Source organism: Styela clava, chromosome 3, assembly GCF_964204865.1.
Source record: "Styela clava chromosome 3, kaStyClav1.hap1.2, whole genome shotgun sequence".
Classification (NCBI taxonomy): domain Eukaryota; kingdom Metazoa; phylum Chordata; class Ascidiacea; order Stolidobranchia; family Styelidae; genus Styela; species Styela clava.
In genome coordinates this window covers 17,381,960-17,409,816 of record NC_135252.1, presented here as the reverse complement: position 1 = coordinate 17,409,816, position 27,857 = coordinate 17,381,960, and the positions used below count along the sequence as shown (strand labels likewise).

The 27,857-nt window shown below is 37.4% G+C and overlaps 1 protein-coding gene across 1 annotated transcript; it reads left to right on the top strand.

Annotated features, from left to right (window-relative positions):
• Positions 1–19,010: 19,010 nt before the first annotated feature.
• On the top strand, positions 19,011–27,033 carry LOC120343041 (beta-1,4-galactosyltransferase 4-like). The gene is made up of 5 exons (XM_039412110.2): positions 19,011–19,647; positions 19,905–20,069; positions 21,508–21,648; positions 22,401–22,551; positions 23,075–27,033. Exons 1-5 carry the CDS (start codon positions 19,089–19,091, stop codon positions 23,220–23,222), a joined length of 1,164 nt encoding a protein of 387 aa, XP_039268044.2. The 5' UTR covers positions 19,011–19,088; the 3' UTR covers positions 23,223–27,033.
• The last annotated feature ends 824 nt before the right edge of the window (positions 27,034–27,857 follow it).

The following is a 27,857-nucleotide window of genomic DNA, read 5'->3' as shown; positions in this document are numbered from 1 at the left end:
AATTCTAAAAATAGGGACGTTATGGAATCGGAATACCTGATTAAAGGTAGGCTTACCATACGTCCCGCTTTAGGCGGGACAGTCCCGCTTTTCAGCGTTTTGTCCCGCCGTCCCGATAAGTCAGCCAAAAGTCCCGCTTTTCTAGCATAATACACGAACATGTTCTCGTTACTGTTGTTTCTGTGTAGCGCAGCGCTAGCCTACTTACTGAAGGTGAATGTGTTCGTTTCCCGCTGATTCCCATTGATGGCAGACGTATCGCATGTAAAATCAATACTATTTAGTCTAAATTCGAATTATTTGTACCAGTATCGTTAACGTCAATTCCTTCCTATTTTTCGAACTGAACCCGATATTTGGACAGAGAATATGCGCGTGAAATTTCGATAACAATATGGTCAATAAAGACAGCCGAGACAGCTGTAATGTAGGAATGTAGGCCTATGTAGTAAAATCGGAAAATGTGAAGTTATAAAATCACAGCTAAGGGTTCGTTGTCTTCCGAGGCGTCCCGATTTGAAGTCACAAAAATATGGTAACCCTAATTAAAGGTCAAATGGAGAAAAAACTTCTGTAAAAGCTACAATACTTGAGATGGAATGAGACCAAAAGGATGTGCTACTAAGCGTTTTTTTTTTATATAAAGTGCAAAGTAGGCTACTCATTTTCGTTACCATTTTACCCACATCTGACTGACATTTTTTGCAATGCTTCGCATTTTTGATGCCTTGCTTTCTTTCGACAAGGAAGTTGTCACATTATCCTGGTCATTTGCAGGACAGACTGTGTCTTCATTTTCACGATTATTTGTTCATTTTTATCAAATTTCCCACGCCCTACAGCAAATATTTCGGTCAGTCATCAAGAAAAAGGGCGAGTTTGTGACCTGTGAAGCAGGAGTGTCGTCGTCGTTAAGCACCTTGTCAGAACCAAACCGACCGTGACGCCCGCCACTTGGAGGTGCAACATCGCCTTTGTTTGTTTATTATACGGCGAGCGGAGTTGGACATCTAGTAGTATTATATATTTACGGTTAAAGACATTAGGGACTGATTTCAAAACCAAATTAGTTTTGTTCTGAGTTTTATCCTCTGCCTAGTCTTTGATCTTACTTATCACGCTTGTAAATTAACAGTGCCCATTTAAAGTGAACGGTAACCGAGATGCAGATATTTATTAAAACTATACTTGAGTTTCTCGCGCTTTTCAATGGTGTTCATGATAGATGAACCTCGCAAATCTGCGATTGCGTGAATCTTGAATATTGATTTAAGATAGCGATTAAATAAATTGGCAATAAAGGCATTTCTAGGCCTTTGGGCCAAATAGAGGGTCAGATGCTAATTATAACTAATTCCTTCAAGTTTTAACGTTTTTTTTTCAACAAAATAACACCCCCGACGGTAATATATTATAGCTAAAATACATACTGAGTAATGCTTAATTTTATTTACGGAATTTGCAAATTCAGCACTACACTTAATGATTTTGATTATATCATGCCTTAATTCAGTGGCGGCGCGTGGTCATTTTGACAACCGGGGCAAGCTACTGCGGGACCAAGTCACCCCCATCTACGGGGACAGGATGAGCGCTGTAAGTTCTCCCATCATTTTATGAGTATAAAAACCATTCCATCGGTAACAACCAATCGGCAAAAACGACAATTTTTAACGATAAGAAAGTGTCTTTAAAACCGGTCCAAGTCAAGGGATTAATAAATATAGACATAGTTTATTTTGAAACCTCTTTCAAAAGGAATGGCAATATTTACCCAGATAAATACAATGACATAATAACAGAAACTTCGGGAAAGCAGACAAAACCTAAAATAAGGTTTAAAACGTTACTATGAAGAAAGGAAAGTTAATGCAAAAATAAGGACATGCGTCGCTCACTCATAGATATATATGCTGCTAGACTTCTACTGCTTGAACATATATGCAACACGCCGCGGTTTCTTGGAAGCAAAATGCTTAATAACGCGCTGATTAAAGTCATGCATCCCAGAAATAACGTCTCTGTGAATGGATAAAACAGCCAAGGAATTTAATCTATCTTGCTTCATTGTGTTTCTGAGATACGTTTTAATACGCTTCAGCGTGCTGAATGTTCGCTCTGCGTCGGCGGAAGATATAGGCGTCGTCAAAATGATGTCCAGAAATTTTGCAGACCACGCAAAGGTAGTTACTAGAGTGTTATCTATCTATGAGGAACCCATAGAGCGCGCAAGTTGATGTGATGTTCAAAAAAGTTTGATTGGTGTATATACATCGCAATTCTATTATCAATTTACCCACGTTTATCATGGGGTAAAATTTGGAGACAGTAGCCAACAAATGGATAGGAAATTGACGTGCAAATTTTGAGAACGCGGCAAGGTGTTCAGTGCGCAGACGATCGCCTATTTGATTCACCAGAATGTCACAGCATTCCTTTGCAGACAAAATCAAACGCTGCGTTGTTTGCCCGCGGCGTAAAGAAGCACTCCATGTGTCGTCGTATTTTATTGTTTCCCGGATACGAGATACAGCATCGCAGAAGTCTGAAATACACGACAGCACAGACGCTCCGTCCATTAGCCTTGACTGCAATGCGCCGTATAATACATCCACGTGATAAAATATTGTGGAGAAAAAAGCGAGAAAAAATGAAAACTCACCATCTTCTAGCAGACGCTTTAGACCTGCCGCCTCCCTCACAGAGCGTTCGTCCCAAACCGGAGAGCTCTGAATGCCATTGAAACACTCAATGAGCTCAGACCTAATTTCGGACACGCCCTGCACCACGCGTTATTGGAAGTTCCAACGTGTTGGTGCACAAGCTGGGAGACGGCGGCTACATATCTGGCGAAGGAGGTCAGAGCGCTTCGGCGGAACGGAAAAAAATGAAGAAAACCCCGAAACATTTGCAAAAAATATACGGACGAGAGGGGTATCAAGACACATATTTTTAATAACGAGGTTAAATTGGTGTGCATAACAATGTAAAGAATGCGCATGAGGAAAATCTTCTTTTATATAAACTTGAACACCATGTTTCGACCCACTCATGACTGCCGCGCCGTCATAAGTTTGAGCTATCAATTTTGACTTCGCGTTGTAAGGCTGTAACACTTCTTTCAGTACAGCCGATATCCCGCAAGCCGTGCGATCAACGATTGGTACAAAGCTGTGAAATCTCTCGGTAGGTTTACCATCTTTCACAAACCGAAAAATCACAGCCAGTTGGGAAACGCACGTGATGTCAGTTGTCTCGTCAGACTGAATCGGAAGGAACTGGCAATTCTCAATTTCCAGAGCCAAATGTTGTAAATAAATTTTATACATTGAGTCGAGCAAATCATTTTGGATATCCTTAGATGTCCCTTCCGAAACAGTTGCGGCATCAAGATGATCTCTCAATACTGTATCTAGGGATGCGGTGTATTCCACCATATCCAAAAATACCCATCTATTAGAAGAGCCAGCCCGTTCATCGTGCCCACGGAGGGACAGCTCGTGACAACCAATGAACTTCAAAGCATTTATCAATCGACATGGCGGTTTTTTTCGACGTTTTGGTTGTGCCGACGAATAGAAACCGCGCGTCCTTCATCCAACTGTGCTGCAATATTAACATTTCCGAATGATCGGTATTTTACTGCATTGTCCAGATGCTCCACAGAAGATTGATGATCCCTGGCACGCTCGGAAAGATGTTTAAGATCTCTAAAACCAAATTTACACCAACGTGAGTCACGGGCGGTAGCAAAAAGTAGGCAATAAAAACAAAAAAGTGCATTAAGTGCTGTAACACAACCATTCGTGTTTTTTATACCAAGTTTCTGCGCAGAATGTACGCCGACGCTTTCCTCCGTTATGGGATTGTTCCAGTGAACAATTTTTTGGTTGATAAGGCCCAAGACGTTGTACCTCTAAATTTTGTTCCAGCGGCAGCTGCGAAAACGGAGTGCGAAGTAGTGCATCAACCTTATTCATTATGAGGTCTAAGGCTAAGAAATGCGAAGCCGGAAAGAAGTGAGGAGCTCAAAAGGAATGTGGAAAATCAAAAGCAAATGGACTAAAGGCCTAACTGATTCAAATAGCGAAACAAGCGACAAAAACGAAGGCAAGGAAACTATCAACTCTTCAAGCAACCAACGAACGAGAAGGAATGCGTGAATATGTCAACACGTTGTTGTAAGAAACGTCGGCATTGTGTCGTCATAATTTCGGGGTTAGCCCCGATCGGCCCCGATGATTTAGTAAAAGAAACAGAAAACAAACGAGTTAAACGCGGCGAGTGGAAGATAAAAGAGAGAATACGATATATACAATGAGCAACCGGGGCAAAATCGGCGTCGCCCCGTCGACGTTCGGCGAAGGCTTTGCGAGAGAAAAATGAACCAAGTCGGGAGAATATCGCTAGTGTAGAGTCTGTAGACAGTCTGTGCAACCGATATTGAGGTATTTTTCGAATATTTTTTATTATACCGAAAAAACAACCGGGGCATTGACGCGCCGCCACTGCCTTAATTGTTACTGCCCAAATGCTACAGAATTTATCTATTGTAATCATTTGCGATGATAATAAGCGCAACAATTATTAAACGAGGCAGTGTGCATTGTTATGACAAAATTCACGATTGACTGTACGTTCTACTCTTGACTCAACAGCCATGCATGGTCGAGTAAAATATTTACATATTCGAAACATTACTTGACCAAGGATGGAAGGGGTCACTAAAGAGCTAATAGAAAGTGCTTTAAAGGAAGTAGGACGTGACATTTCTTATCTGGTTACAACTTAAGGAGTGTTTTTCATGCAAGTAACTCATACCAGCTTTTGGAAAAACTTTGACTGGTCATTTTTAAATCCATGCTATTCATATAACTCGTACCTAATTTCGCCTTTTTCACAATGAAACGCCGAAAAGTCATTTTAACATTTGATTTTGATCAATTTTATGTTCGGGCCATGCAAGAAATGGTTAATGACATGATTTTTAAAATCTGGGAAATTAATTTTATATATATACCTAATCTGGTTTGACGTTTCTAAATTTACGGAACGGTCGGTATGTTTTTTGCAAAATATAAAGTTGAAACGATACGTTAAGTGCAAAGAAAAGCATATAACACCATAACGCAAAGACAACGACTTCAAATTTGTCGCTTTTTCTGGTAGCTAGCGCCGTGGGGAAATCTCGCACAATTCACGATTAAGTTTGGAGACGCGCGAGTTCGGTGTCCAAGCAAAGCGGCGAAGGTCAAGTGGTACCGGATAATCGAATAGTAAAATGCCGTAGGAACAGTTTATTAATCGATTCGTTATTCGAGTATTTTGATACTGGCGATCCATGTAAGTGTGACGTAAAAATATTTACGGTACAGTGTTACAAAAGCAAAATTGGAAAACAATAATGCCCCATCGGTCTTACTACTTGCTGAATACAGCGCGAAACAGCGCAAAGCAGAAAAAAAATTGCAATGAGTTGGGGCACCTTTTTTTTGAGTTGGGGTACCACGGAAGCAAATTAAAAACACAAACCAAGGCATGTAGGCTGTAATGGCAGTTTCGCTCCTGCTGGTGACACATTTTGTACCATAATTTAGAACATTTTCCATATGGATACAGTTTTGATTGATTTGGCTTTCGGCTCAGGGTTAGATAAAAAAAAAAGCTGAAGATTTTTCAGCTGAAGCATCAAAATTTGGTTCTAGTTTGGTTGTTTGGCAGCATGGAGGCGGGCCATACTGAATTAGCCAAAGTGCCGGATTTGGTACGCGGGCGTAGTTTTCCCATCTCAGCTATAGAATGTACCGGTACCGGTATACGTCAGTATGTGGGTGTATGTAATGATTTATATTATTATTTTATCGGTCTTACTACTTACTGAATACAGCAGAATACAGAATACAGAAACTCCGCAAAACAGAGGGAAACAGCGCAAAACAGTGGGGAAACAGCGCAAAACAGATGGAAACCGCGCAAAACAGAGGGAAACAGCGCAAAACAGAGGGAAACAGTGCAAAACAGAGGGAAACAGCGCAAAACAGAGGAAAACGGCGCAAATCAAAGAAAAACGGCGCAAAACAGAGGGGAAAAGATACTTGATAGTTACTGTATTTATTTTCGGAAACATGAACTTGATGATGGAGGAAAAGTAACCAACCAATCAGGGTTACGTGAACCACCCTACGGCGGCGAGGAGTCCAGCAATCCTTTCGCGCTATACCCGCATGGGATTCGAACCTGTGAACCCACGCCAATGACATTAAACAACGTTGTTTAATGCCATTTCCCACACAGAGTAATCAGAGGTGCGGAGGCGAGTGTATTCCTGACGCTTAGAACGATGAGCCAAACCGTCTTATTACTTATCGATCTCAAGATCGGTATGTTGATCGGTATTTGTCTGTCTGTCTGTTAGATGAACGCGATACCTCACGAAAGCGAGGTTAAATCTGCTACAAATTTTGCATGTGCATTTTCATCATATCTCGGACCAGAAGTCTATTGATTTTGGATGAATTATGTCGTATAATTAGCGAGTTATTATTTTTATATCGCGGCGCATTTGATAAGAACCTTTAAGTGAAATTATTAGTCACTCTCGAAGGTCTCGACTATATATATGCATCCAGGAAACCCAACATTTTTTTTTCATTATTCATTAGCGTCGCTGAAATTTTAACAGTACAGTTGGAAACGATCACGAGTTTACATCAGTAATCTTCATCAACCTAAAATAACGAAATATGTGCACACTACTAAGCAAAATCGAAGATATTTTCGTGAAGAGAAACTTCAACAAAATATACTAAATAGTACGTCGTCACAATACATTATAAATTTGACAATGAAATTGTGAATAAGTAAATCATTCAGCAAACGAAACTTTTAAACGCGAATAGTTTATAACTTGTTAATTTTTTTTCCACACTTTTTCTGATCGAGGTCTACGCTTCTGGCCCAGTTTCCTCGCAATTCCTCGGACAGTGGCTGTTCTAAATTTAGTTATACTGGATTTTGTTGTTTTTATAGGGGTAAAATTTTCTTGCGTGCGAATTCTTTCTTTCATAAACTTCTCAAACGCTTTGTCTTTTTCCTCAACGTTCATCGAGCACCACACTGCATGAGTTCTGAGATGCTTTTGCTAAGATCCTGTTAACGAATAATTACCTTTCCCATGAATTGCCAACTTCAAGTCTGCGTATTGAAGGTTGACAGCATTTTGAAAGTGTCTTATCAAATCTGGCAATTTATGTGGTTTCCACTGCAAATCTAACTTTATAATATTGTTGATACTTTAAAAATTATTGTTAGTTCACAGTTTTTCTAAATGTTTCTTTCTAAGCGGCTTGATTACAAACTCTTTAGGTGCTGGCAAAAAGTTCTCTGATAAATATTTCTGCAGGTCTTCATGATCAGCAATCTTATTGTTTATAATCTTCACTTTATTGTTGAATGTTTTTAATGAATCAGCAAAGACGACGCCGTTTTAGGAAAAAAACAAGTCGTACACTTCGGATCTCTGTTTTGAGGACAGAATTCTTTTTTCTCGAAGATGGTGCCGTAGGTTTTCCTTTAGATGTTTTGTACATAGAAATCTATTAGCATTGGGAAAGCAGTGATCTATTGCTTTCGTTAGAGCTTTTTCATTGTCGCTTCCAATATTTATACGAATTTCAGAAGTAAACTGCGAGTTAGACAATCTAGCACTCAAATGCGAAAAGAATCGGCAGTAAGTTTCAAAGCTTGCATCCCAATGTAGATGAACAGGTCCCAAAAAAATTGGGCTATCGTCCTTGTCATTTTTTATTGCCTTGTAGTGTTTAAATACAATAGTAGTGGCATAGCATGATGCTATGTTGAATGTTCGATCTACTCCTATAATCGTTCGGTCGGAATCGGTCAGATGACTGAATGGATATAGATTGCAAATCCGCCAATTGATATCCTGTATACAAAATAATACTTGGCGGTTTTTCAGGGGTCAGTATAATTTCTTTCACATAAGGATTTGTGTTTATCATGATTAGTACATCTAGAACTTCATCGGCAATATTATATTTTGTACTTTTAGAGTTCTCTCTTTTGTTGAGTTTCATTTTTCTGTTGCGAACTTGTTTGAAGTCGCGTGGCGACGATGTCGAATCATTTAACACCATTTCTCGGTAAATTTTTCTGGTTGGTTCGTTGCAACGTGACCTTTCGTCGATTGTTTCTGTGACATGTTTCGGCGTGCGAACATACTCTCTACCAGGGATATTCGCGTAGTGAGACGGTGTTGATGGTTGTGATCCCATATACTCTACCACTGTTTTTGACGCACCAACTTTCGTACCTTGAATGGTGTCAAACCAAGATACTCGTCCTTTGAATTCTGGACATCTTCTCAAGCATGAATAATATCTGTAAAGAACCACTGAATCATCGTCAGCCAGGTGTATGGTCTCCTAGATTTTTTTACCATTTTCCACACGCTGTTTAAAGTACTTCCCCATTTTTTGCCTGATATGACAAAATTTTTTCGCCTTTTATGTAATATATAGATCTGATTGAGCCTGACTTTTTGCTATCCCAACCTCCGCATCAACAACAAAATTCCTCGTGTTGGATATTCCTTTCGAATTGTTAACAAAGAAAGCGTAATTGCTCTTACCACCCAGAGGTATTCTCCCGGAAAACACTCTGCTCTGGTCTGTAACTCGAAAATACAATTGCTCGGGAGTAAAGAATCGGCCCATTACCCGTTCTCCCGTAGCAATCTTCAAATTATCTTCGATAGATTTAACATGTACAACATTTTGATTTTCCATTTTTTCGCTTTATTTTTCGTGGATGAAGATCAGTGTCATCCTGGGATTCTGAAGTAGTTTCTTCGCTCATTTCAATCTGCATGAAATCGTGTTTTCGTTTTCTCTCTTTATTGTTGAAATCTATGTCGCCTTGAAAATTTAAAGATTTTTTTTTGACTACCTCAGTTGTATTTCGCCCCATATTTAAACTGTTCTCTTCTGGATAGTGGAATGTATTTTCATTTAGGTCCGAAAAATGGCTCTGTAAATTATCTTCAAAAAGTTTTTTTGTCGTTCGGTTTTCACATTTGTCGGGAGGTCTAAATGATTTGATTATTTCGTGAAGTGAAACAACCTATTACGGTCTTCGACCAAGGGAACAAAATGATCGGGTATCCAATCGCCGATTGGACTCTCACATACCCGAGTCCACAGTAACAATATGTAATCATCGGAATTTGAAACTAGTGGTTTTATAGATTTGGTCAAAAGAACTGAATACAAATCTCTTGTTCCATTTACGGGAGGATATATCATCTCAATCCTTCTACAAACAACATTCGTTAAAGCCATTACAGTCCAGGCCGACGAATAACACCCCACAGTTGCACAATCTTTGCGTGCTTTGTCAAAGTCAGGAGACACAAGATTAAATACGTCAGAGAGTGGATGAGTGCGGTATAAAACTTTTTGATTTTTACCATCTCCACACATGTTCTAAGTCTCAGTTCAATGGCTCGGGCTTCCGTGCCCGTCAAAACAGTTGATACTGCGTTAAATAAGCTGCTCCCATCTCCTGTAGTCACCAATGGCCGCTTGTTTTTTTCTATACCATTTTCAACCATAATTTTTTTCGAATACCAATGGGTGGTTTGACAGTAAGTGGATGGTTTGTCTTCAATGTTAAAATTTTGCCTTAAAAAGTGCTCTTCTCGAATAGTACATTCCACAAAATGCTCATGAGATCTTTTTGCACTCTAAAATTAAATTAATCTAGTTTATAATATATTTCTTATAAGATAAAAAAAAAACTTACTTTGATAATGAAACCTAATATAATGCATTATCAACATACTTGGGCAAGCCTCATTACTGCTGTTCCATAGTCATAAATCTCTCCTCCACTCTCGCTTCGACATTGTTTACAAATACATGGAGCATTTTCCAATTGTTCCAATCCGGCAGCAGATTTTTCTGATATATTCTCACATTTTGTGTGATACCAGCGGACGCAAATTTCACAAAGAATTGAAAAATCACTTTCACAAGACAAGCCGCAAACACCACATGGCCACTTCGTAACTTTGTTTTTATATTTTGGCATTTCCGATATTTATGGTAATGGAATCTGTTCAAATTGAAATGTATTGTTAGTTAGCTTACACCAGAAGGTTTGCCATAATTTTATCTCTAAAGAACAAGCGCCAAGTGAGGTGAACCATATAAATATCTGCCTAAATATGTATCTCTTGTGCCATGGGCTATCTATTGGTATTTTTTCCCCAGCGGAATAGTGTGTACTGTGACAAAAACGCATGGGACGTAAAGGATAATTAAAACAGTGAGGTGAACCATATTTTATTAGTGACTCCGGATTCAAGCATCAAAAAAATTTGTTTTATCGCCCGCCACGGATAAAATTCAACGCTGTTTTAGATATGTGGATGTCAGAAAGTTCGCGTGCAGTTACAAACGGAAAAGAGTTGCAGTTACCTTCGATACGTTATTGGTTTCAAACGTTCTTCCTGAAAAACGCCCGATAATTACCAATACTATCAAAAATGTTTATCCACAAGAAAGCTATATATCATTTGTCTGATTCTACATGTGAACTTCTGTCACTGTTTCCACCAAATACTCAATGATATTTTTTTCAATTTAATGGGTGGAAATATGTACTATTAACGTTAGGTTATACCATGGGTTTACCGGTACCGTAACAACATCTTCTGAAAAATTATGCAAACTTGAATCAACCAGTGCATAATTTGGAAAACCCTATAAACCTTACTTATCCTGATTAACTTAATAGTCTTACTGCACACCAACACAAATATATTCATGTAACGTTTTGTCTGACCAAAGTCAAACTTCATCAGACGTACATATTTTAACTGAAGCAATTGCTATTCTTGCTTTAACATTGTACTCTGAGCACAATTTACTTCACATGCTACTTCGCAATACATACATGGACCTTGTAGGCTACTGAACTACTCCGACGAGATCAAGATTAGGGTTGGGATTTCGGGACCAGTTTTCAAAATCCCGGCATCGGGATATCGCGGGATTGAGCCGTATAATCCCGGGATTTTTCGGGATTAAGTGAAAGATTTAAACATCTTCCATAACAATAAAATTACGCATTTCTTTCATGTAATATCGACGCAGAAATATTAGAGCATCTAGGCCAGGGGTCGGGAACCTATGGCTCGCGAGCCATATATGGCTCTTTTGGTGACCGCATATGGCTCCCAGTGAAAATCCAATATTCAAAGGTTAATCTTAGTATTGTTACCAGATTTCAGACTATTTTATGGCCAGGTATGGCAGAAAATTCGCCAACGCGCTTGATAAACGCGCTCAGCGCATGTCTATGTTTTGTGAGAGAATTGACAGACAAGCATTGTGGCAAAACAGAGGATTCTGGAACTTTGAGACATCACGAAGTGATAGAATCGCGGAGCAAGGAAGCCTTCCGTCCTATTGTACACTCCTCATTTGTAACTTTAATATTGAGACTGGATTAGCAAAACTAATTTTTAAAGCACTACAGATATTGCCAACAGAAAGAAAGATGATGAGTATCGGGGATTTCAGCTAGAATGGACAGAGAAATTTGCCTTTGTGGAGAGAAAAGATCATTTAGTTTGTCTAATATGTAATGCTCAAATCGCGTCGATGAAACGGTCGAATGTAAAGAGACATTTTCACACATGCCACACATCCTTTGCATCTAAATATCCAGAGGGAGACATCAGGAAGAGGGCATGCTTGGAACTACTACGCCAAGTGAAAGCGAGTCAGCAGCAACTTCGAGCATGGTCTCAGAAAGGTAACTGTAATTCGGCTAGCTTTGCTACCTCTTTAGCAATAGTGAAGAACGGAAAGCCGTTTACAGATGGCGAGTATGCCAAAATATTTATGCTCGATATGGCCAATAAACTTTTTGAGGACTTGTCGAATAAAGATACAATAATAAAAAGAATTAAAGACGTGCCTCTGTCAGCACGTACTGTTCACGATCGCGCTATCATGATGGCAAATGAAGTGGAGGAAATACAATTAAAGGATATAAATACAGCGGAATTATTTTCTCTTGCTTTTGATGAGTCTACGGACGTAAGCCATTTATCACAGTTCAGTGTAATTGCAAGGTATGTTGTGGGTGACACCCTGCGTGAAGAAAGTCTTGCTGTTTTGCCACTGAAAGGAACAACACAAGGAGAAGATTTATTTCGGTCTTTCATGGAGTTCGCAACGGAAAAAAGCTGCCGATTGATAATCTTGTTTCAGTGTGCACTGACGGAGCTCCTTGTATGATGGGGAAAATCAAAGGGTTTGTAGCGCTTCTTCGTGAACATGAAAAAAGACCCATCCTAAGTTCCCACTGCATTCTACATCAGGAAGCGCTTTGTGCTCAATTGTGTGGCAAGCAGTTTAGCGACGTAATGGATGTGGTCACTTCGGTGGTTAGTTTTATTGTTGCCCGAGCTTTAAATGATCGCCAGTTTAAATCACTGATGGCTGAAGTTGGAAACATTTATCCCGGTTTGCTTTTGCACAGCAATGTGCGTTGGTTGTCAAGAGGGAAGGTGCTCAACCGTTTTGCAGAATGCTTAAATGAAATCCGGACTTTTCTTGAGATGAAAAACGTTACGCATCCTGAGTTAACTAACCAATCCTGACTGGCTCCGAAAGTTTTTTTATCTCGCGGACATGACTGAACATCTCAATCAGCTCAATGTGAAAATGCAAGGAATTGGAAATACAATCCTATCCCTTCAACAAACTATGTTTGTATTTGAAAAAAGGCTGGAGGTATTTATTGAGGATCTTGAAACGGGTCGTCTGTTACATTTCGAAAGGCTGAAAAACTTCAAAGATGTAATCACTGCAAATAATCCCACTTATGATTCCAATCTCCAGCAGCTAGTTGGCTTCACATGTATTCTCCTGCAGTCATTCAAAGCGCGATTTGCAGAATTTCGTGAGCGCATTAGTCTTTTTAAGTTCATCACTCATCCATATGAGTGTGCTGTAATACCTGGCGTACCAACCGCCGAACAAAATTGCCGAAACTGGTTTGAAACCCGCGAATCAAATCAGTTTGGTAAATTTGTTCAGAAAACTAATAATTTGTGGGAAACAGAAAATAAGCCGTTCATAAATTATAAATGGCCTACGACTGATTCGGGAGCAACCGAAAACATTGCTCGAATATACTCCTATGTAATGTACGACCATTTAAATTCGAAAATTATATTTCCACTAGCTGACAGCGCAAATTGCTCTGTGAATCAATCTGCCTGTCAAATTGGCAGTTATACACTTTTATTTGACGATTCAAAATTTGAAATGTGCCCGAATAAAATGGAAGAAATAAATTCCTCGCTAACTCTGCATATAAACAACACTAACCAAGTGTTTGCTGTAGAATTAGACGAATTACATATGACTTTTCATTCATTTTCAAAATGTAATGAGTTGACGACCAGATGCTTTGGCAGTATCTTCTGTCTAGAAAACGAACTTTTGGTTCAAGCTAATAATTGTAGTTTCTTAGAGAAAGTCGACATGATCCGCAAATTTGCGACATTTCGACAGCCCTGACATTGATGATACAAAATGTCGCTGACTCTCAAACCGAGTTGTCAATGAAATTACAAAGCCAAATTTTTAAACTCGAATGTAACGCTGAACTACTATTATCTAAAATCTATAAAATTTTGGCGAAAACATACCCTTCTGACGTTTTAAATGAAATTCTGGGGACAAACAACTTGTTTGCAGTAAACAGAGGAGACGTAATGGGGGCCCTCTGGTGTCAACCTATAAAAGCGACCATTTTAAACAGCCTAAAATTACCTAACAACCTATATTCTACCCGTCCTCTGGTTAATTATACCGATATATCTAATAACACCGTGATGGGCCAACTTTTAGGCTCTGGAAGACTTATTCCAGGAATTCATTTTTACAGTACCGAACTTCTAGAGTTTGTTACGTTTAAAATAAATAACACGTATTATAGGTACCAAAAGGGGATCCTGCAAAATATGACCTCCAAACCCAAAAAAATCCATCCGTATCTTACAACAACAAAAAATAACTCCTTATGATATAAATTATCTTACTTCATTATCTAAGTTCTTTGAAAACGACATATCCAGTACCAATGACATTGATTCTATGTTAATGTCTATAAATCAGAATTCTGCATTTACCAGAAGTCTGATTGATTATGCGAATTCTTTTAATGACGAAAGTGAAACCACTAGTGCAAATCCTGCACTCCCGTTGAAAATGCTAGCAAAACATATTACGAACATATTGATATCTTTTTTTAGTGGTATAGGCAATAAGTTTCTTAGTACTGTAATTTTAATACGACTAACCTTAAGAGATAGAAGTGTAATTTGTTTATGCTGATTTAAATTATTGTAATATGTTGTCGAAAGAAATAAAATTGTACAGGTAAACCTTTCTGATCCTTGGCTGTTATATCAAATTAACAGAGATCTCAAACTTAACTGAACACGTAACCTATACGATATTCTGTGTGGAGTCAGATTAATATATAACTAGTTGATTAGTAGTCAGGAAACAAACTTACGCTTCAGTGGTATTCCTGGTGTCTGCATCAAAAATTTTGAGTTAGAAGTTGCTGACCTAATGGTTTCAGACGTATGTGTCAACAAGTTCAAATCACTAAATGAAAATTTGGAAACACTTGAACGATAACAAGCGGAGCTCGCGATCAACCATAAATGGACAGAAATGAAAGAACTTCGACCCGCACACCAGTTGATTGTCAAAACTTGGAACGCGCTTCCTGCCACTTACCGCACACTGAAAAGAGTGTGTATTGCTGTATTGACCATGTTTGGATCCACATATGCATGTGAGCAGTCGTTCTCACACTTGAAAAACAATAAGACAAACCAGCGATCTCGTTTAACAGATGAAAGCCTCAACGCCAGTATGAAACTTAACCTCACCAATTATCAACCAGACTTCAAGACCCTCAGTGACAACATGCAGCATCAGAAGTCACATTAAATGTATATTGGGACATTGTATGTTTTGACTTTTGAGTACAAATTCGTTTTATGGCTCGCACAGAAATAAAATTGAAAATATATTCGTTTTATGGCTCTCTTGACAATAAAGGTTCCCGACCCCTGATCTAGGCCATAGGCTTTAGGGCAGGGGTTCTCAACCTTTTTTCTGTCAAGTTCCCCCCGAGTCACGAAGCAAGCAACGCGAACCCCCGTAATCAGGCATCGAACAAAGTTGTGATAAATTGAATAACAATTTGTTGCAACGACAATTTATTAACCATATGTAACTAAATTAAATCTCTTCGTTGATAATATTGCCCTTGTCGTCTGCCTAACTAATGAATACTCAAAATCGTTCCAAGTTTTAAAAGGCAAAATCACTTTCTCTAATGCTCGTTGCACGCTGTCTTAGAGATTTCAGTTTGCCTGCAAAGCCGTGAATTCCACATAGTTGCGTCACAATCACAATAACGCAAGATCAGTGAAAATCTACGTTTCAATTGACATGCTTTTTCCTCTGGTAGTAATAAAGGATAATAAAAACAACACACAAAAACTCGACTGCCTTCCAAGTACCCCTGGAAATCTTCTCGTGAATCCCTGGGGGTTCGCGAACCCCAGGTTGAGAACCCCTGCTCTAGGGCATTGGTTTCCAACCTTTTTCTATATCGCGGCACACTATTTAGCTCTTCAAATATTCGCGGCACACCTATCACAAAACACGAACATTCTCTACCCATCGCAACAAATGGTTAATTGTTACCTACATTAGAATTGTTTTCTTACATTAACGTAAACGAGAGCGTATTCGGAGCACCTCACATAAGTCACATTATTGTAAAAGTTGCACGGCGCACGGGTAATACGTGGTCTTCACGCGCACCGCCGATCACGCGCTTCGGTTTTGCTCGCCCTTCCCTGTTCCAAGTTACGCCCTTATAATTATCACATGTATTCTCACAATTCATTTTTGTTACAATTTAATATATTTTTCCCATATATCAGAATCATTTAATAGTGTTATTGTCGGCACCTGCGAGATAAATGAAAGTGGCAAACAAACTGTATTTCATTACAATAATTAATTATTATTGCTAAAAACACTAAATAGGTTTGAAGTTGTTATAAACAATTTTCACAGCTGGACGTATCTTTTCACGGTAGGAATTTCGTACAGGGCCCGATAAGCATAATTAGACGGCAAAGATCATGGCATTTACTATGTCGAAACCTTTCAGACCGCAGAAACTATTCGAAAAAGATGACCGTTTTTGTGTTCGAAATATGGAATAATCGTCAATTCCACCGCGCTTTGGTAAAGTAGTGCAATTTATTAAATTTTTAATAACAATAATTCCATTTCCACTCAAACTGTAAGCGTGGATGGGTTTTTTCACAATGCGTATTAAATAAAATAGTATAATCTGCATTTGTGGGAATATGTATATGTGGATAACAAGGCTTTAAAATCCCGGGATTTTTAAGAAATAATCGCGGGATCGGGATTGACGAAAACAGTCTAAATCCCTGGATTTCGGTATCGGGATTTCCCGGGGTCCCAACCCTAATCATGATCCATCGAAAATTGTAAATACATAAATGTTGCCAGCTGATGGTTGAGATTTCCGTTTACCTTTCGGGAATTCAAATTTTGAAAATTTAGCAAACTTGACACCAAGGGTACCGTGTTTCCCCGAAAATAAAACTGGGTTTCTTTCGAAAAATAACGCTAGGGCTTATTTTCAGGGGATGTCTTATATTTTTATTTATCCAAAACAAAATTTTCAAAGTACAGAATTACGAGATTGTCAAATATACAAAATGTGAAAACTGTTATCCAATAAATAATACGTTTTTTAGTCAAAATAACTGCAAAGCATAAATTATCAATCATTTAAAAAACGTGTAGGAGAGATTTCTTGTTATCGTATAGGACAAAAAAAAAATTCGCATTATTGACTAGGTCTTATTTTAAGGGTAAGTCTTATTTTCGGGGAAACACAGGTGATGATCAACATATTATATACAAAAACATAGTGTAAATACCCATATGCAGTGACGTAGCATCCACCCCCGCGGTCGCGGGAGGGCCCACAGCGCAAAGGGGCCCAAGCGGTTGGAATTTAGAAATTTAAGCCGCAAAACCAAAAGTTGCATTGCAAAACCAGAATGCACATCTTATTACGTTGATGTTAGTTCTGCTCAAATCATTTTGTTACGTAACAATGCGAGGGAGTCGTCGATTTTCGGCGTCTTGTGGTTTGATCGCACCGGCAAAATTACGAAGGCTGTCAGAATGATGTCAAAAGCAAAACCTCTCAGTGGCGCACAGAAACGCAGAAAAATGGCAGAAGAGGAAGCACGTATGAAAAAAAATTAAAGTAACCAATATAAACGGCAAATTTTAGGTTACCATCGCCTTTTAATAGCGACATGTTATGCTTTTTGACGAAATAAATAAAGCGTTGTTTTAGCTTATGTCCGAGAGTTTTTAGGGTCATTTCCACAAAATATTTTTGCGGAGGGGGGGGGGGGGCACGAGAGTCTTGCTACGCCACTGCCCATATGTAAATTTTGCGTATATTTATCAGAAACGACAATAGCCTAAGAATAACTTTATTAGTTTTGATCGTATTTTGTATGGAAGTCTTTTGATTGAGTAAAAACCTGCATAACCGCAATCTCTTCAGAAATAATGAATATTGGTAACACCATTCGATGATTTACAAATTTAATTAATATGAAAACTAGAATTCGGTTGGGAACCGAAGACTTATCGATCGAAGGTTAGGGGATCTCCCAAAACAATGGTCTTACTCCATAGCGACACCGTGTGTCCCATCACTAATTAATTAATAACTCGCTAATTATACGATAGATAATTATCCAAAATAGGCTTCTGATCCAAGCTATGATGCATGCACATGCAAAATTTGGAGCAGATTGAACCTCGCTTTCGTGAGATATCGCGTCCATCTAACAGACATACAGACAGACAAACAAACAAACAGACAAATACCTATCAACATACTTACCGATCTTAAGATCGATAAGTAATAAATACCAAATCATTTAGGGAACAAATATAGGACGTTTTATTTGCGTCTGTTATGTATTGTTCATTATTATTTTTCGCTCTGAGAACATATAAAACGAGAATATCGGTCGGAGACGGAAGATTTATCGATCGACCGCAAAAAAATAACTAATTAATTAATAACTCGATAACTATTCGTCATAATTAACCCAATAGGCTTCTGGTCCGAGATATGATGCATGCACATGCAAAATTTGGAGCAGATTCAATCTCGCGTTCGTGAGATATCGCGCTCATCTAACAGACATACAGACAAATACCTACCGATCTTAAGATCGATAAGTTATAAGTAAAAACTCTCCTTTTCAAGTATTCAATACGTAATTGATCATAGCAGAAGAACCATCTATTGTGGACCGTATTATATATCGTATTAAAGCCAGTACCGGTAATATGTTTCTGTTACGCGCTGTTTTTTGGCTGTTCCCCTCTGTTTTTTTCTGTTTCGCGCGGTTTCCCTCTGTTTTGCGCTTTTTCCCTCTGTTTTGCGCTGTTTCCCCACTGTTTTGCGCTGTTTCGCGCTATTTTGCGCTCTTTGCGGTGTTTCGCGCTGTATTCAGTAAGTAGTAAGACCCTTATTTTATCTATTAAAAAATTAATTTGTTTTGTCACTTGTATACACTTATTTATTGATATCCCTATATTATTTTATTTATTCTTTAATTATTGATTAATCCACATTGTGGAAACATTGAAAAAAAAAAAAAAATCTGGTCACATTTAACACTTTTGTGAGCGTTTAAAAAAAATGGAAATGTTTTCGACGAATGGTAGGGTAGACGGTCGAACTTCCTAGACAGCAACTATCTTTTCATTCAGCCTATATCTGATATCTTAATACAATTACATGCATTGGTGTTTTGCAGGATATGGATCAGCAGATTGCTGTGTGGTCTTGTTTCTGTGAGTGTTAGTATAGTGATGATAATTTCCTATCTGAAAAGATGGACAAGAGTCGTATTTGCTTTGACCGGAATAATATGGGGAGGACAGTTATATAGACAATATGGAAATAATTTGATTTCAACCATTACCAACCTCAAACCTCTAAATGATTTTGCTTCGCTTGAAACTTATCAAAATGAACTTGGTAGAAAAAACTTCACAAGAAAGGACCAGCCAAAATACACCATAAATCTCAATATACCTGAATGTGACAAATATCCCTTTCACCTCATAGGAGAAGTGACTTTTAGTGAAACATCTAATTTATCATCTTGGACTGAGATCGCAGAAAATAATTCCAAGATTTTTGAGGGAGGCAGATATTTTCCTTCATATTGCAAACCCAAATACAGAGTTGCAATCATAATTCCTTTTCGAAATCGTGAATCTCAATTAAAAGTATTATTATCTCATATGCATCCTATATGGCAACGACAAGCAATTGATTACACTGTTTATACCATTACGCAAGCAGGAGATGGATTATTCAATAGAGCAAAATTAATGAATACTGGAGTAGCTGAAGCTAAAAAAGGTGAGAAGTTGATTTTTAGATTGTGTTCGCAAATATCTTTTTTAGGGCGTTCACATTTATGATCATAGAAGCCATATTTTCAAACTTGTCAGAGCTGAAGTACAGAAGTAGAAATTTTAAACCGAAAGCACTAGGTTTACTGAGCATTCTCAATAGACAATTTAATAAGCCTTAAACATGTCCTTCTATTTATCTTATTCATTTAAAGTAACTTTACTCACCGACTTGAGATACTTATTATAAAATATTTTTTGTAGATGGAGATTTTGATTGTTATGTGTTTCATGATGTTGATATATTAGCGGAAAATGACAAGTGCTTATATTCGTGCCATGAAGAAAATCCTCGACATGTTGCTGCATACTTGGATGCATTTGATTACCAAATCCTTACTTATGGACTAGCATGCACACCATTGGCATGTGAGTAATGTAGTGTGATATGCTTTGGGGTTATTCTCATTTGAACATATTATTTTGCGACACATGGCCATTATTGGTAAGCTCTGGCCCTTGTGTCAATCAATTTAGGATAGGATAGGATTTACATATTTATCCCGGGGGAGAGGAAAGCCGATAAGATGGCTTATCCATATGGCGAACCACATAGCCACAATCTTGATATGTCCCTTCGCTATTATGTTCAGAAATTAGGTATCTCTGAGGAAATTTTCTATGTTTGATAAGGAATTGTGGTTTGCTTTTTCTTTTATGTGGATGCTGAATATGTGCTGCAGTCCAAGTTGTTGAGAAATCTGCTAGTTGGTTACAGAGTTTACTTTAACCGTTCATGCATCTAGAATGATAATTTGATTACAAGCCATGGTTTGCAATGAAGTTAATAACATGTCTTTTTCAATATAATGGTTGTAGAGTGTTTCATCAAATCAAGCACGACAACCCGCTGGTGATGAAGTTCATGACAGAGAAATATATACTGGTATTAGCGTGTGCCCTTGCTGTGAAAGTGAAACATTGATTAGTTTTTAGCAAGTTGCATTATGTTTTTTAGTAGTTTAAAAGTAGCAGACTAACAAGTTTTAGTGGAATTGTTGAACTATCACTATAGACCAGTGGTTCTCAAATTTTTTAGGCTGCTCCCATTTTAGAATTTGTCAATTCTTGCAACCCATCTCAAAATTAACTAGCTAACAAAGAGCTACAAATAACAGATAGTGAGGCGATAGTATGTTTCATTCAAAAAACAAGTTGAAAATACGTGGATGGAACGTAAATAATGAAATAAATGGAAAGTTTTGAAAACAAATAAGGCGGGCAGGATCAAATCTAACAATTATTTTTAATTAGCTTCACACCCTCAAAAAATGTCTATGCCCCCCTTGTGGGGCAAGCCCCACAGTTTGAGAACCACTCGTATAGACAAAATTAGAGAGAGCCTAAATTATTGTTTCAAATAGATGTCAATTATGATGACTAGGTTTGCAACTTAGTCGATATAACTACTGAGTGAGTGTATGTGCCCTTGCTTTTGGCAAATTCACTTGAAAAACATAAACCAGGTAAAAAAATTCCCACAGCTGGCCCTGCCATTTTTCATTTAATCAGAGTTTCTTGAAATTTGCTAATTAACCATGACATAATTGCTTCTATCAGTATCATATTGTGCCATTGATTGTTTATATTCTACAAGAGTTTATTTCATATGATGTAGTTTAACCATTGCATTATTATCCCCCATTAAGTCCCTGTGATAAATGTTCTGTCCTATCATTATGAAAAAATCTGTCTGAATTTGTCAATATTTTGATTGTTTCTACTTCATTTTAGTACATTTCTCAAGTGTTACAAATGCATGTTTTTATCTAAAATTATTTGGCAAATTCTCACATTGTTATTTCAGTTCACTCTTCCCCAAGTCAATGTTTTGGAGGAGTAACAATGTTATCAAAAAGCCAATTTGAAAAAGTCAACGGATTTTCCAATATCTACTGGGGATGGGGAGGGGAAGATGATGATATGTATTTACGGATAAGAAACAAAGGTACCATGATGAATGTTAATTTAGTCTTTTCCAGTTTCTTCTAATTAGGCAAATACATTTTGTAAAAGAGAATTACTAGATTGTTCACATTTAAGTGCTTGTATAAGTCATGTCTAACAGGAAAATGTGAAATATTTATTGCTCTTCTTATATCTTCTTATCATGAGGTTCTATTAATGAATAATGATAGTATCTTCTTTTTTTATACAACATTTTTATTTGCTTTTCGCTTTGAACAAGGCTCTGCAATAACAGCCACTGATAAGTAAGTAGCTGCTCCTTCAGAAGGGTCGTAATATCCTCGCGTTTTAACTTTACCTACCCCATTTATTACACCATGGATGGGGTGTGCAAGAGATTTTAACCTGCGATGTCATCGTAGTTTAATCTAACGATTAGACCAGGGGTGTGCAGCCTGTGGGCCAAATGCCACCTTCAAGGAAAAATTGTGCGGCCAGCAGAAAAGTGTCAATTTTGAATAGTATGCGACTGTGCGGCCAGCAAAACGAGTTTTCAATTTGGTATGTGCGAGCAACTCCAATCCCTTTGCGCTGCAAGGCATATATACATGGGTCCAAATTATTATCTATGCCTAACGTTACAATGCCCTAACAGCTAGCTTGGTGCGGCCCGCAGTTTAACCCAGTTATTTGTATCTGGCTTGCCTTTATTAAAGGTTGCACGCACCTGGACTAGTCTAACGGTCTATCGCACCCACAAAATTTCACTATTGTATTCATTTTAACATTCAGGATATTCTTCAGCCAATCCTTATGGTGATGAGTGTTCATTTCGAATGATCAAGCATGATCACGAGTCATCGAATGCATTTAATCCATCAAGACATTCACTGTTATTTCATGCACCTTCTCGTATGGACCTAGAAGGCTATAGTTCATTAAGGTAATGAATATCTTTAGATGTTGCAAGGAATTATTTTATTGTCTGTGTCAAGTTTTTAGATCAGATTTGTTTTTGCATTTTTTTATATTTTTTTCATGTCAAAGAGTTCTATAATGCAACTAGTAAGACATGGCATTATTGATTACATGTCATTAAATGAATCATAGATCTTGTTCTGGGTACTTCCGTAGTATGTGTACCAGATTAGGGTTAGGCTATAATTTTATTCCGATTTTTCTTATTTTAGTTCTATTACGGGTTCAGGGACTGTTTGTGTTAACCAAGTGAATATACATACCCCCTGCTCACAGGATTTCGTCCCTTTGCACAACTTGATGTAAAGTAGGCGAACAAAATTAGTTACCTCCATAATCCATATATTGATACACACACTTCTGGAGCGCCTTTGCTCTGTATATTTCCTACATGTAACATGTATGATGGGCTCGACTCACGACTCACGAGTCTTTCTAACCAAGTTTGTATTCTATTTAAAAATGTTGACGTTTTTCATATTTTAAAGGTACAATCTTCTCTCTATTAAAAGGGAGGCTTTATACACAAATATAACTGTAAGTTTGGGACAACCTTCTTTAAAGATGATGAAATTTATGGAAAAGGAATTCGATAATGGTATAATGTGTCAACATAGGATGCCATGGAATTTGTAGCTTCTAGAAGATTTCAATGCTGCCATTCGCCATTTTGCGGGTTCAACAAACTCATCAATGCAGTAACATTTTTGGCAATCATACAAATAAACAAAAACGGCAATAGTTATTTTTAACATAAGCAATAGTATTATTTACCTTAGCTAAGTATGGGATCAGGCAATAGTTTTATATACATACATATGGTCTTTTTGTTGTTGCAAGTAGTTTACACACTTTAACTTGTTATGCAAATTTTCAATATTTGCTTGGGATTCTCCTACTCATCCAAGAGAAGGGGAATAAAACGAATTACCCATTTGGTGAACTATTGTTGTTCATTGGATTAGTGGTCCAGATTTGGTATGTCATTACATATATGTATGGAAGTTGACAAATGCAGATGAGCGAAAAACTTTTGTTGCAATCGTGATTCTATAGGGCTGGGCAAAATCGAATATTTTTTTCGAATTGAATAATTCGAATATTTTTAACGAATACCGAATAGTCGAATAACGAATATTTTTTATACACAACATTAGGTCCAGAATGTCGGTCGATAATCCCCTTGGAAATTAATAAAGACATTGAAAAATCGTCTACAAAGCGTTTTTTAACTGATTAATTTCGTCATAGTCGCTGATTGTTTATGTCACCGTGACCATTTTTGCGGCGATATATAATCTATATTTCCGCCCTTTCTGTTTTTTGCAAGTATTAATTCTTTCCGGTCGGCGGACATCGAAGTTTATGTTTCGGGGTACCCGTGTGTTCACGTCGGCAACAGCTGTTGAAAACATCAAGGATTGATTTCAGAACCCAAATTAATAATATTCTAATTTTTATCATTTGCGTTGACTTTCATATTATTAATCCATTACAATATTAAGCGAACGATAATATCATTATCTATACCGGGATGCAGATATTTATTAAGACAATACCGTAATTAACTTTGCTATGCTTTTCTATGGTGTCTATGTTACTTTACAGATAAACCTCGCAGAGCTGCGATTGCGTCAATCCCGAGTGTTGATTTAAAATAGTGACTAAATAATTCGGCAATAAAGGCAATTCTGCGTGGCCATTTGACGAGATGACGTTAATAAACAGCGCTTCTTGAATAATAATTTACATATGCGACCTAATGCTGAAAAAATTGCGCTTTTGTACTTTTATGCCTAATAGATGGCCAGGCGCTAATTATAACTAACTCTTTAAAGTTCCGACGTTTTCTTTCAACAAACCCCATGATCATTATAGCTAATATCGTTACCGAGTAATTCACAATTTTATTTAAGGAATTTCCAAATTCACTTTTACATCTCTCGACGATTTTGATAACGTCACGACCTATTTATTAGTATTAAAGTTATTTCAACTTTTAATTTTCGTTGAACAAATTTATATTTGGTTCATGCATGAAACGGCTAATCAAGCGCCGCCAATCATACGGAGTTTAAAATCTGGGATATTTATTTTAAATACCTCATCTGATTTGACGTTTCTAAATTTAGGAAACGGTGTTGGTACCTTTTTTAGCAAAATAGGGAATTGAAATGAACGATTGAAACGCAAAGAAAACAAATAACACCACGACGCAAAGACGATTTTTCAAATTTGTCGCTTTTGTCTGTTAGCGAGCGTTGTAGGTGAATTCTTGCGCAATTCACGATCTGTTCAGAGACGTCCTGTGTTCTGGGAAGCGGCGCAGATCACGTGGTACACGATATTCGAATAGTAAAATGCCATTCGAATAATTTAATATTCGCTATTCGTTATTCGAATATTTTGCCCAGCCCTAAATTCGTGAATTGTATATTATACTAGAACCTTTGTAAGAATATATCTAATGCAATTGTTTTCATTTAATTTTTTTTAGTTTTGAGATGTAATTGAAAAATATCATATTAAAAAAAGCTTGCTTGCTATAGAATATAGAACTTCATTTGCATTGATACTTTGCCTATAACTGCAATTTTATATTTTTATATCACACCGGTGAAATTTATCTGTAAGAAAAAAAAATTGTATGTTAATTTTACAATATAAAAGTAAATATCTGCATGATTTGGAGATGTGTCATTGTGTATTTTATTCCGAAACGTTCCTTATTGTTTGGATTGTTTTACATGCGTTTTTTTACTCACCAAACTGTATTTTATTAGTCTAAATATATAATCGTTTAGTTTTCCTGTTTCAAGTTTCTCTTGTTTGAATTTTACTATCATCGGAATCATTGATTTTTAACTCTTTTTCTCCTAATTCTATCTGTTAAAATTTTTATCAATTCCTAGTAGAAGGTCGTATTGATCCTTAGCCAGTTGTCTATATTTATATTGTTCTTCTGTTGTTTCCAAAAGCCTCAGAGTGAGTTTCCCGCAATATAACATATGTAAATAATATATATATAGAGTACAAAAAAAATATCATTTTCTCCTCAACACGCAGTTGTTGCCTTCAAGTCAATACTGAATGCAGTTTACCCGAATAAGGCTGTTAAAATTCGCTGTCAGCCTACTACTCTATCAACATGTATTCTCAATTATGACGACATTCATAAACTAGAAGTTTGTAAATTGATACATCAATTACATAACTGTCGCTTTCCAAATGCTTTCAATAACAAATTAGTGTTCACAATCATAAAACTAGATCAACCTGTCATGTACCTCACCAGACTTCCAACAAGATAATACTCAATTTTCTTTTTAATTATATTGGTGTAATATTGTACAATGCTCTCTGTGGCAAACACTTAAGCATGTCCTAATCACTTTTTAAATCAAACATGAAATAATCCTTATCTACCTACTTCGAATGTCCGTAGTGCTTTGACTCGGTGTGCAGCGTGTAGCTGAAACCAAAAACTGTTCTATTTGTTTGCGGTCTATTTATTATTGACTCATTTTTTGATGCAATTGTCTCAGGCAAGCTACGGTACCGTTATTTAACATGTTTATGTGAACCAACCAAGTGTCTGTCAATATGGTGAATATTATTTCATCACAGTCGACCTTTTTACATAGTGTTCGTACAAGGTTATGGTTGTTACCGAGTAAGCGCATATTATGTCTTTGTGTATAACTGCTAATAAATGATCCTTCCTTTCAAAGAACGCAGTTACGAATGTAGAACAACATTCGACAGTGTCCATTCAGTTGGTACCGGTATTCTAAAACATTGTCTCGGTAATTCAAAGCTTTCATTTTTTTTGCTGTATAATACATCTGTGTAATCGATTCCGGCGGATCACCGGTACGGTAGGGTACCGCACAGGTAACCGTCATCTTTCGTTCTCTAATATTAAAATAGCACTCATTCATTTCGATTTGTGATCCGATTTGATTCTACATGAATGTTATTACCCATCTTTCTGCGATATGTCTTTCAACACCACCTTTGACAATGTCATGTGGTAATGGTCAATTCTAACAACCAGTGATAAATTACCACATAGACTATTTTATTTCACACAGTCGAATTTCATCTTTGTAAGCTTTTTCAAACGGGGAATACCCTTAGCCACCTTGCGGGCCGAATGGGTGTTCGTGTTATCCCTTAGCCACCTTGCGGGCCGAATGGGTGTTCGTGTTATCTATAGTGGTTGATGTTGGTTGGTTGGTTAAAGCTCGTGGACTCTGACAACTAATATTTCCGGCCTTACAAATTAATATTACATATTGGAACCTTAGACGGCGCTGGTTATATCCATTCTCAGTTCCTCGCGGCTTCCTTCACCCAACGAATTATGTGTTCAATTTTCTTTTGCATGCTATTTTTACTGTGACTGATTGCGTGCATTATATACTCAAATAAAATAAATAATCTGCTTGAGTCTAATTTTATACGCTGCTCTGTGTTACGAAGACACTGTTTTTTCTGAGGCATGATAGAAGACTGTTCAATCAGGCACCTTGCACATGCCTAGTTGTTTCGTTTTTGTTAAATCGACCATACTTTTTCAAATTTTTTTTCACAGCATGTGGTAATGTTACCCGGACGATTACTTTTTACTTGTTCAGTTTTATTAATGAGGTCAAAATTACAGAGGTGTTAACATGAAGTCCCGTGCCCTTGTGCTTCGCCAATTCTAACCTTGTACCTTGCTTCGCCGATTCTAACCTTGTAGTTGGTTGGCAGGCCATCCCACCTGCAGATAACGGTTGAGCGCAGTTTGACGACAATTTGACAAGGCTGCAAGATAGCCTTCTCAGACGTATTGGCTGGCGCATAAAAATATATTTAACTCTCTGTGATATTCCCAAGAAAAGGAAATGACAATTATTTTGACTTTACCAAAGTAAATAGAGATGGCCTAGAATTAGGATTACCATATTTTTTTTGACTTCAAAGCGGGACGCATTCTGTAACTTTACAGTTTCCGATTTTACTACATATGCCTACATTTAAGCCACCCGGGCTGTCTTCATTGACCATATTGTCATCGAAAGTTCATGCGTATATGCTCTGTCTAAATATCGGGTTCAGTTCGAAAAATAGGAAGGAATAGACGCTAACGATACAAATGATCCGAATTTAGATTATTTTATGTACAGCGAAAGGGATAAAAAATAATGAAATAGTCTGCCGTTTTCAAGCATTGAGAATTTACTTATTCGCCCAAGCATGCTTTTCTGTAGATAACACCTTAAA